The sequence below is a fragment of the Tetrao urogallus genome (genome assembly GCF_951394365.1).
Source record: "Tetrao urogallus genome assembly, chromosome: 4".
Lineage (NCBI taxonomy): Eukaryota > Metazoa > Chordata > Aves > Galliformes > Phasianidae > Tetrao > Tetrao urogallus.
Genome location: NC_136817.1, coordinates 55,142,664 through 55,154,974, shown reverse-complemented (window position 1 = coordinate 55,154,974; position 12,311 = coordinate 55,142,664). Strand labels below are relative to the sequence as shown.

Genomic DNA, 12,311 nt, shown 5'->3' with positions numbered 1-12,311 from the left:
GTAGCTGTCACCCCAAAGATAAAAGCTACATGGGGATGTAGTAGTTTTACAGATAGAACTGGCTTAGAAAATGGAGAGTTAGTGGAGAAAGAGACACCTGTATCCACTAAACTTTGTCCAGAACCTTCAATATCATTATGATGCATGATGTTACTTTGATACCTTTATGGGTCTACTGTGAAAGATTTAAAGCTTGCATTGTCACTAAAAACATAACTGTTGTATTCATTTTGTCTGGCCATGACTGGACTTTTTCTTGAAGTTCAGTGTTATTAGCAGCTGGAAACTATAGAGTCCTGCTGAAGTTATTGTTACTGATTTCAGATTACACACAGAATTCCACTGTAACTGGAAGCGTGCTGTCTGCTCATCTGTATGAGTGCTAATCCAAATGCACTGCTTGTGTGAGAAATTTTTTAAAGAATTTAGAATTGACGTATTTTTCACTCTTATTCTTAGTGGGAATCATTTAACTACTAGCCTGCTCAGCCACTTGTGTTTCAGGCATACATCTATAAGGATTTTCACAGGATGTTAGTATGTTCTGTTAGTATGTTCTTCTTATGAGTTTTGGTAGAGTCAAAAAGTATCACCAAAGGAATGATGGCAAGCATAGGTGAACTTAACTAGTCATTCTTTAAACTGTTGCTGCCAAAAAGCTCAGTGACTTTATGGTCTTCATGCAAAAAGTTGTTCTTTCTGATTGTTTCAGCAAAGAACGATTTCAATATGGGAGCTGAATGCCATTTTTAATGCTACTATTTTTCATTACAGATTATTTACCTCAAATTTGGCCTGCTAAAATAAGTTTCTTTTTGGTCATAAATAAATCATTTATGAAATGTTGAAGTTTATTATGTTTTTAAATCAGGAAGAACATTTGTCATTGAAATAAGTTTCAAATTAGAGTTTTCTGAATTGAGAACTTAATTTCTTACAAGTCTTTTTTAGTATGTAAAAAAAAAAAAATCTAGGTAAGGATTTTATAATTAATATTTAAATAAATAAGTACTTCTAGTAGAACTTTCATGGGTTATGTGCATGACCTCTGGTATGGCTTCTCTGTTCCCCATATTTACAACATATATGCCCTCCACATTTATAATGATCTTGAGGCTATTTGTCATCTATTTGGTTAAAATGCATTACAGAAATCACAGATTTCTCATTCAGTGTTCCTCTTTTTCATAGCACTCTGCTGTTTTCTCTTATCTTTAATTTTTTAATTTTTGCTTCTCTCCAAGACATTACTTGTGGTTTTAGCTAATTAAAATGATAGGTAATTTTGAGAGGATGGAGCAATAAATCTTTCCTCCCTTTTCTTCTAGTTTATTCTATGTATAGTATGTAGGTATTTCTTGAAAGTACTTTTAAGCCTTGCTTATTAATTTCAAGTTAAAAGAAAAAGGATGATGTATATTAGAAATATATATATATATACATTAAAATGTTTTACAGGAAAATTTAGCAAAGAGCAAAATAAATTACATTAGCATGTGCAAGTAGATAAAAGCACTTCACTTCCCAATGAAAGAATAGCAATAAGCAGGCACAGAAAACAATCAATTCTCTAAAGTTTGATAAAACAGAATAAATTCTTACACAGTCCTGTTACATCTTTCTCAACCAATACCTCTGAAGTTATTGATCCCACTTGAAATTGAAATTGAGAGAGGAATTGAGAAATAGGAAAGCATAACTCAATTCTGTTGATACATACAAGGAGACCTTAAAATAGTGACTACTTCCAGAAAATCTACTGCAGTGATAAATATTGTGCACTATGTTCTTTTCCCAAGGAAAAATATAATGTTATGAAATACAGCGTACAGTGTGCTAAGACTAGAAAGATTTATTAATATTTACTGGTGAGAAAGACACCACAGGGATCTAGAAGAGATTCAGACTTTTCCTGATGACTTCTTAAAAATGTTTATAATTAATTTGATTCATTAGTAGAATAAAATCATTTCTGAACAAAAAAGATGATGCTAAAGCTGTGTGATGCCACTCCTGCTTTTACTACAAAGTGCTTTCAAGTGCTGAATAATGGGAGGGTAAAGTTAGACATAGATTGAAATGGTTGTAACTTTTAACTCAGCTTCTGTGGAAGAAGAAAGAAGGTTTTCTCTTTCGGTCAGATATTTTTTCTCTCTGAAGGTAGCAGTTTTCAAATTTATGTCATGAAAAGTTCTTCTTACGCATAATAAGATTTTTTTTTTACTTTTTATTTATCATTGTCTGATAGAAAACAAATGCTAAAAGGGAGGAAAATCTAGCTTAGTAACATGTTTCTACAGTGTTGGGTGTGCCGGCAAAACCGATCCATAGACATTCTAAAACACACATTGACTTCCTAATTGAATGTTCTTTGCTACATGTGAACGTTAATATTTTAAATAGCAGTAAATATTAAGCATATGAAATAGCCAGATAATACTGTAGCATCTGAAAGATTTTGAATATATCAGCAGTTGTTTGGCATTTTATGAGCTTTGCAGGATACACACTATCCAAGGTAATCAACTGCTTTGTGGAAGTTAGGGCAGAAAGGAAAGTATGGAAACAGAATGATTCAGAGAGGTGGAGAAGTCCTACATAGAAAACACCCAACACAGAGATAGTAGGGAAAAAAGCTGTGGGATGTATTGAGGAGAGGGGAAGGAGGATGATGGGCCAATGTTGTTGGTCCATGTCTGCTCAGCTTCTGTTCTTCGGGGCATTTTAGTCATGTGAAAAGAAGAAAAGAAATTCTCAGAGGAAATGAAGTCTTATATAATGCAGCTAGTATTATTATTGTCAATAGCTTAGTGATGAGAAAGGTTTTTTCATAGCATTGTAGATATTTTAATGCATGTTTTTAGAAGTCATTTTGCTAAAAATAAATGACAAGACAGCTTAAAATTGGAGACGTATGTATTTCTTTGCTCCCTTGCCTACACCCATAGTCATAGTCTTTACGCAATTGGCTCTCAGAAACCAAACTAACCCTAAGAATTCAGATTTCTTCAGTATATCCAATAGCAGGACATTACACATAAATGATAAGCTGGTTATGAAATATTGTCTGCCTTTTTGTTTGGATTTATATTCAATGAATATCTTTACCTTAGCAAAATTACCATATATTACAATACCATAAATTGCTGTTCAAGGCAAGCACACAGTCTTATGTAGCTTAAAGAATATACATTACACTAATTAATGGTGTTTTTCTGATCCTTTCATATCATTGTCATAAGTGGTAGAAGATTGTCTGAAGCGTAGGGAAGGTAGTATCTTCCAAAGATCATTTATAAACCTTGGAAGCATTTCATCTCCCATCCACAAAATTCCCTTCCCTGAAACCCTAACCAATTCATAAGTTCATTGCAAACAGAGAAGTCTTTCTGGTAAGGGGATTTAAATGAAAACAACTCACCCTTCACTAAGATAGTGGTAATGATGATTCCGTAAAGGAAGCAGTCCAAAAGTTTTCGGGTGCACCACAGCTGCTGATAGTGGAAGAAATCTGCCTTTCAGTTTGTGTAGGACAAGATTTTCTCAAGTGCTTTCTGTACTGTTAAAAGATATTCTTTTGTGTATAATATGGATGATTTAGAAGAAGCTGTGTCAGCACTGATTTATACATTGACAGCTAAGGATAATAAGATATGGGCAAACATACAGCTCACCCTTTTACAGATTAACCTGCAGACTGCATTAGGCAAATTCAATGGCATTAAAAGATTTTTCCAATTTGTCTGGAAACAATTTCTCTTTTGTATTGTGTCAAGGGTAGCATTTCATGACATTGTACTAATTTAAATAGCTGTGATAAATTGTTGAAGAGGTTAGAAAATTGTACTTTGTATATATTTTACCTCTATAAAATAAAAAGTCTATTAACTTAATTGTTAAATGAAATTAATTAGTAAAATGAAAAAAGCCTCAGTAAGTAGGCTTAAATATTCCAATACTGCAGCATTGGTGCTATAACACTGCACCAAAATTATTAAAGATTATATTAAGGAAATTATAGTTTGCATTTCAATGTAACTTTCAGTACACAGAAACACAGACTGCTGTAGCTGTATTATTTTATTCTTGCATAGAAGTAATTCAGATAAAAAATGTGGATGAAACTACAACTTTAAAGAAGTTGGTATGTTAAACTCAACAGTGGATATGATGATTTATTAATAAATCATTATTAATGATTTATCATAGGTTCAGAAGAATCACAGAAGAAGCTTTAGTAAACACCTCATTAGCCCTAGTAGCTAATACATGATTGGAGATAGAAAGGACGGAGTTCATTTGTATTTTGTTCATTCACTTCCTATTGTTCACACAATATATGTCCCTATATATTATCTATTACTGCTAAATATGAGGTTTGAAGATCTTTTGATTGCTTGAAGTGAGGTTGTATTTTTTTGCATATTTACAGATAGTATTTATAGATACTTAGTATCTATATGAGAAACTTACAAACATTGGGATTTTGTATTTGCATAGTGTTTAATTTCAGCATACGGTTTTTAAATTGTGCTATATGTACTGTATCAATGTTATGGATTGAAAAAGTAGTAGAATTCTTCAGAGAAATGAATGTAAATTTTTTATAACTTAATACTTTAAGATTAATAATGTATGGGATGGATTGCTGAGTTTTATGTCCAGAATTCAAGAGCTCAGTGACAACATCCTAACTGCAAACAATTGCAGAGAGCACAAACTATGCAGAAAATTGCACGCTGAAGCTTCTAGTAGAAATGCTAGTTTGATTTGGAGCAGAATTAAAGGATATACCTGTGTAAGTATCTTGGATGCTAATATTTCTGCACTGGGAAATACTGGAGAAGTTGATGGCTGTTAACGCCCCCTCCTTGCCCCTACACCAACCATCTGAGGCAGATGCACCCTTAAAAGTGGTCCCTTGCTCACGGCTGCCAGGGCACAGGGAATTAACATGCAGCTGGGCTGCTCTGATAAATGGATTCTGTTAGGTCACCGAGGGGATGCGTGTGACATTAAGTGATTTACCGTCCTTTACCTTAATGAAATTGTTTCAGCAAGATGACGCTGAGAGCTTTTAATGGATAGCTTTTCTTGATGTAATGAAATTGCATTCCTTTGGCATTTAATATAAGGTGCAGTTATTATTTACTGGAGCTCTCCTGGAGCTGCTGTTTTGCGCAGACAGTTCAGAACAAAAAGAGATTTCTGTGGCAGCATCCAGGCCGGCATGGTGTCTGACAGTCCTAAGCACGCGAGCATGTTTGTGAGAGTGTTTCGGTTAGTGTGGCCATGCACACCCATAGGATGCTTGCTCCACACGCACTGCCAGCGCTCAGCTCCTTCACAAATACCGTCCTAATCTGTTTAACAGGCAACTGGATTACAACCAGATCAGCTGTATTGAAGATGGGGCATTTAGGGCTCTACGCGACCTGGAAGTGCTGTAAGTACTGCTTCTATCTCTGACTTTTAGTAAGAGCTCGGTATCTGGGGAGTACTAATGTAAAAGCTTATCTGTGAGCTGCAAGTCTGGTGTCAGAATTGTCTGGTGAAAAGATGTCTTAAAATAATCCACTGCAATGTGCTATATAATGGTAAAAATGACAGGGGAGACGGAGATGCTCCTTTAATCTGCCAGGAAACCACAACAAACAATTAAAAAAAAAAAAAAAAAAAAGCAGATGATAGATACTGTAAGAAAATAATAGATATTTCCTTTTAAAATGGAGAGAGGAGTATTAATGAATCCAATTATTTTGCAAATGATACATCATTGCTGAGGTGCTGAACATTTCCATGATTGCCTTTGTTGTACAGTCTGACATCAGTTTGATTGTCCAGCCTCTCTACTTAAGGAACAATATACTAAATATATCTGACAATGTAGGTGTTTTCAGAGGCACTTCCCTAGCAAACACTGCTGTATGTGGTGAGAGGTTTAGCCTGTCTATGTTATGTGGATTTTTAAAGATTTTTATTTTTCTGTGTATGCATATAGAGACAGAAATATGTTTATATGCCATTTCAGGTTTTTATTGCAATTAGATTTCTGTATACTTTTTTTTCTCGCTGTTGTCATTGGAAAGGTAAAAGATAACAAAATTATTATCAGTGACACCCAACCTCAAAACAGTCAGGATAATGAACAAAGTGTCTCTGTTCCCAAAGAATTTAAGACAGCACACATTCCTGAAATATTTTCTGTCAGTGAAAATGTCACTTTTTTTTTTTTTTTTTTTTTGGCATTAAAGGAAGTGAAAGACTGCATATCAGTGGGTTACCGCATGTTAGTCTGAATTAAGCTTGGTAAATCACACCCTATGGGGTGGGAGGAAGCTTGGTTATTTTCTTCTAGGTTTCTGAAGTAAAAAAGCTTTTTTGACAGATAATGTCTGTATATCCATGCAACTAAGAATGTAGGAGCTGCTGGCAAGAAAGTATCATATTAGAAAGCAATAATTGCCTTTTATTGTTTTTTTTTTTACTGTATAATCTTAGCATAACAAAACTATTGTTAACTTTCTGGTACAAATCCATGTGAAATATACTGTAGGTTCAATATGGAGTCTAATTGTAAATCTGATGAATTGTCGTTTTTTTATAGGTAAACCTGATGTTTTGGGAAGTTTTTATCTTTGGTGCTCATATATATAGCAGTATTTTCCGGTGATGGCTTACTCTGGTTATCATGTTTTTTAATATGAGCCTTCTTTTACATGTAGAAATGTTAAATGTATGTATATATGGATACTAACATTACTTGCAGTTTTTAATGCTTGCATGTTTTAGTAGTCTAAAAAGGTCATCCATCCCAGTTGAAGGAGGTGGTAAAATTTTTACACTGATTTCGATTAATGCAGAAGGGAACAAAAGTGTTAAGAGAAATTGTCTACTGAAAAAATAGGTTGTTAGAACTTTTCAAATTTACATAGACTGCTACCATTATTCAGTTAAAAATCTATCTCAAAATATGTGTGATAAGCAACAACAGTTGAGAAAATATTTCTTATTTGAGATATTTTGAGCACTGCTGAAAAGTATGTATCTAATGCGACTTCTTTTTCAATATAGCTTAAGTAATGAAAACTGTGTAAATCACACCGTCGTATAAATGCACTGAGTACTGTATAAGACTACATGTTTTGTTTTCATTTGAAGTTGATTATTCTAAGCACTGAATTTTTATACCACTTCAAATTACATGATGGAGCTTTTGAATAATTTTTAAATTTACATGGTCTGAAGCCCCATTTAGTCACAATTTGAAACATTTACCAAGGTAACATGGCTTGCATATTGGTTAAATAATTGTAGAATCCTAGAGACTATTAATGTTAATGATACAAAATTCATCTAAATTGAGACAGTTCTGAAGTGTGAAAGCAGGTACGGATATAATCCTCTCAGTTTGTTAATTCACTAGCAGATTTATGTGAAATTTTGTTTTTCAGTTTTCTTTTCCTAAGTTCCACTGGGGAAACTGTGACTACAAAAAAATATAATGTAATGCAACTTGCTGTCATATTCAAGAAATATGTTTCTATTGTCATACTCTTTGCAATAGCATTTAACAGTTTTAGGCAAAAGTATTGACTGAGCTCTTTTGGTTTTGTTTTGATTATAGCTTTGCTGTGAAATTCAGCGTTTTGGATCACAAGAGTTATAAAAATGACTTAATTCCTTATGTGTTCATGCATCTGCTCCTTATAGAAGAGGGTTTAGAAATAGGTTATTACTAAGATCTCTTCTAGCCCAAGTCGTTCTTTGATTGTATGAAGTCAAACATGAAACATATGAAATTTAAAATAAAAACTTCTAGATATTCTTTAAACAGCTGACAGCTATGGAAATATACTTACTTTCATTCCCTTCATTGAAAGAGAAGATTTTTTAAAACCTTGAAAGAAGTCATGCATGAAGACAGTGATGAGAACTGTCATTTAGCATGTCAACATTAAGAAAATCCGCAAAAGTCTGCTGGCTGTAATTTATTCATTAAGGCATCCAATTGGAAATTTTTTTGCTTATTATTATTCCATTTTCATAAAAAATAATGATCTCCCCAATTTTTTATTTATATTGATTAATCTTTTTGCTTATGTAGCCCTGAGGGCACACAGGGGAGATGTCTTATGCACAGTGAAGAAAACATATAGGATTGGAATGAGTAAGCACAGAAATGCAAAATCCAGCACACCGCACCAGAAATTATTTGTTTGGCTAATGTGGAGGCATATAAACTGATCCAGGGTGCCATGAATTTACCTTTCTCTGTTTCAGGATCACAGAGTTCTTTACTCAAAATGCACACAAATTACACCTTGTGGTTTAAAAATGTAAAGAAAGAAAGTAAAGCACTTATTGCTTCAAAAGGACAGAGGGAATTATTAAGTATTAGTGTCATAATTCTGTTTAAAAATGCAGAGCACATTCTATGTTGTAGTCAAGTGAGTAATCTCTAAGTAGAAACTGTAAATTCTGACACTTGTTTCCTTGTACTCAAGTCAAACTTGTTCACATTTTATTTGCAGCCAAAAGACAACAGCTAGCTGCAGGATCATTCATAAAGTTTCATCATCTTTACAAACTACACTTCCTGTGCATGATGGTTCTGTGCTAGCCAATAATTGGCTAAGATTTATTCCTAGTTTCTGTGTCAGGTCCCAGGCATTTTGTCCAAAACATAAATTACTTGCTGGAGCATTAAGATGCATGCCTCCTTGCATCATATAGCAGAAGGTCACCTGTTGTTCATGCTGCCCTGGATCATCTGCAACAGCACTGTTCCATACAAGAACTGACCGCAGTTTACTTCAGAAGATTCTTAGGAAAAATAGCAGGCAGGTCTTTAGCTTGCATCCTCTGTCAAAAAGTATGGGCTCTCAGAAGCTAGAAAAAGAAACTGCTGCCCTAAACCCAAGGACTTTTCTCCAGGAATACTCTGAAACTACATTTCCTTACACGAGGACAGCAGTCTTAGCTTTAATTCCATAGATGTTCTCAGTATTAATGGAAGCTCTGTTTCAGTCCTCTCTTTGAGTTAATTAAGGGTTATTGAGGCCTCTGATTACTTATGATTATTAATGGAATGGTCAAACCACTGTGTTGTAGCAGGGGTTGAATATGGAGTCGAAGTAGACCTCAACGTTAGGGTTCATTTTCCTCATAGCCATTCCTAAAAGCAGAGCACCATTCTCTTCCTTTACTATGCCTTATAAAAAAAAAATGCAGTCAATGTGACGTAAATTATGGTAACTTGTTAATATGCTTCTTCTTGACTTTGCAGCACTCTCAACAACAATAACATCACTCGATTATCCGTCGCAAGTTTCAATCATATGCCCAAACTCAGAACATTGTAAGTAGTCCCATGGAAACTGACTGCCATTGTTATGAACCCAGTATGTTCAGTATACCATTTTTCCCTCAACCAAGTTCTGCCAGTGGCCTGTAAATACTTATACATGCATGGAAAGTACCTGTCAAAACAGTAATACTGAGGTTTGTAGGCGTGAAGTGTATGTGGCAGATAATTCTGAAAGGTGAAACCCCAAAGCTAATTCTTGTGGCTCAGGAGTTTAGAGGTTGTTGCATCGTTTTCATTCTGTTTCTTCAGGATAGGATGATGGAAATGTTTTCATGGTCTTTTCCTAGCTGGATGTTTTGTAGTGCACTGTTTGATCATAGAAAAGTTTTACCATCTTTTCTACAGAAAAGGTGGAGACAGAAGGGATTCTCTTCTATATGTTACGGCTGTATAGCAAAAGAAATTGATGTTTTTTGAAAGTCAAAAATTTGTTTTACTTTGAGCTACTGAATGGGTCACATTTCATTTAGTAACATGGAAGAATCTTTGATTGGCTGTCAGATGTGATAAATGGGAAATCTTTATGCTTTTATTACTGGACTGCTAGCAGACCTAATTAAACTAAACTGGCCTTCCAACATTCTTTGTAACATAAAATTATAGCATCATCCAGTAGTGCTATTATAATTAAAGTTGTGTCAGCATTTACAATAAGGTCCCTTTTTTTAGAGGTTATGACTTTCACAAAAGAACACTTGAAGCTTCTAAAACAAAACACAGTGAAAAGAGTGTGTGTGCAGGAGATACAATTTGGGGTTATTTGTTCTGTTGATATTCAGCTAACAATAAACGTACATTGTGTTAAGCAACAAAGCTAGACTCTATCAAAGTTTAGTCCTGAGATACTTTCAAACAGGCTTTCCAGTGAAGTGGAAATAAAGTCAGTGGGGCTAGTCACTTGAGTTAACATCTGTAACTGAAATAACATCATTCAGATGAGTAGTTCTGTTGATTTCATAACAGAATTATAGCTACTCTTACATAGACAAATACAAGAGCTCTTGAATTGTGCTGAGCATTGGCTTTTGGTGGCCTCAGTTATATTTTGAGAATAGAATTTCATTCCATTTTATTCTCTTGTGTCTGGGACCTGAAAACATTAATATCCATCTGTTCCTCTTTCAAACTTTGAAATCCAGTTTGTATTCTGAAGCACAGATTACAGTGAATCAAATAATTTTTTTTTTAAACTTAAACTTCTTTTGTGGATATTTCACTTTTTAAAAATTCATTTTCTGAGCAAAAGAAAACAGGCACACAGAATCCTAGATTATAGCTATAACATCCCATAAGAATATGCTTGTATAACCGTATAAATTTCAGCAGCATTAGTTCTGATTTGCAATGGTCTTCTTGCCTACAGCTGGCCACAGGTTGTACTGGATGAGTATGCTGTATTGTGAGCTGTGTTTGCAAAGCACTCACACAAGAATCAGTACAGAAAAATGCACTGCCTTTAATTTCTAATCATTTATGGAGAAAAAAAAAAGCAACCAATGAATTAAAATATTTTGGTTTTGTTGGTCTGTCACACAACTCTGTTCCTTTACAGTCTTTTCATGGATTATCTAGACTTCTTGTTTAAATTCTGGTTTTCGTTTACTTCCTTTCCAGTTATTTAGTGAGCAGCACATCAACTAAAAAGGACCAAAATGACATTATTCTGTTACAGATGGATCTGAGTAGGGATTTGATGCATAACTGTTGATGTACTTTTCTGTAGTTTGAGAAAAATGCAAGAAGCAGGGAAAAGTAAGAGCCAGAGAAAAGTAATTAACCTAATTCAGTGAATGCATTTGTGTGATATTTTATCAATGGAAAAGTGCTTTTTGCCACTTGGCACGGAGCCATGGTCTTGCTTCAGACTCTGCCACTGAAGAGGCAACTTCCTTAATTTCAAAGCTTGCTTTAGCATTGCTTTTAATTTCAGACATTGCTTAGCCTCTATGCCTCTAGGAGCCAAAAACAGCTAAGTCCTCTTTCTATGATTAAACAAAAAGAAAGGAAGTCAGCAAAGATGTGAAAAAATGGTGTTTTATATTTAGTTATTACTCTGCCTTGTTCAGTAGAAAATGAACATGACCTGTTAGACAGATTTTGCAGGCTGTTTCTATAGAGACTAATAATGGGGAGACTTCCAGATGTATCTAATTGGAAACCAAATGGTTTATTCACTCTTACTTTTTGACAGCATGTTATCACTGTAGGACACTGTAGTTTTATATCACTTGAGACATTTTTGTCTAGTCACCATTAATGCAGACCTGTACTAAAGACTTCCCTGGCAGCTTTCAAGCTCTTGTGTATTTACTTCTTTCATTTAGTTTAATTTCTTAAGAAGCCTTCATCTATTTTTGTAATGATCTAAACCACAAATAAAAGGTCATTTTGCTGCTTACATAGTTTTGCTTATAAGCATTTAACAGACATTCGGCAAAAGATCTTTATTAATAAACTGGTTTGCTGCTGGAGGTGGGAAGAGGAGGGACAGGTTACTTTTCTGTTTGTTCTCCGCAATTTAAACCTGGGTGTCCATTTTCTCATGCAGTCGCCTGCACTCCAACAACCTCTACTGCGACTGCCACCTGGCCTGGCTGTCAGACTGGCTGCGGCAGCGACCCCGTGTAGGCTTGTACACTCAGTGCATGGGCCCGGCACACCTGCGGGGCCACAATGTGGCTGAGGTCCAGAAGCGAGAGTTTGTCTGCAGTGGTAAGGGCAGCGCTTTGCCTCCTCGCATGGTGATAACGTTTGCGTGATTTTTTATTATTATTATTGCTATTTTTTAATGAAACTAATCATTCTTATCAGTAATTTGTATCTTCTGTGGTGCTGCTTCTGTCATTACAATTTTTTGTGAATGTGTCATAGAATATATAGCCTTCGTAACTATGAATTATGGGGAAGTGAGATGGGAAATGAGATAAAAAGGTGCACCAGT

The 12,311-nt window shown here is 34.8% G+C and overlaps 1 protein-coding gene across 2 annotated transcripts in view; it reads left to right on the top strand.

Annotated features, from left to right (window-relative positions):
- SLIT2 (slit guidance ligand 2) overlaps positions 1-12,311 on the top strand; it is a gene marked incomplete at both ends in the record, with an annotated part of 250,813 nt that overhangs the window by 157,153 nt on the left and 81,349 nt on the right. For both annotated transcript variants that reach the window (XM_079534254.1, XM_079534253.1), the window contains 3 exons: positions 5,375-5,446; positions 9,290-9,361; positions 11,919-12,082. In XM_079534254.1, the coding sequence (XP_079390380.1) occupies positions 5,375-5,446; positions 9,290-9,361; positions 11,919-12,082 (308 nt within the window). The remainder of the gene's footprint in view (positions 1-5,374; positions 5,447-9,289; positions 9,362-11,918; positions 12,083-12,311) is intronic.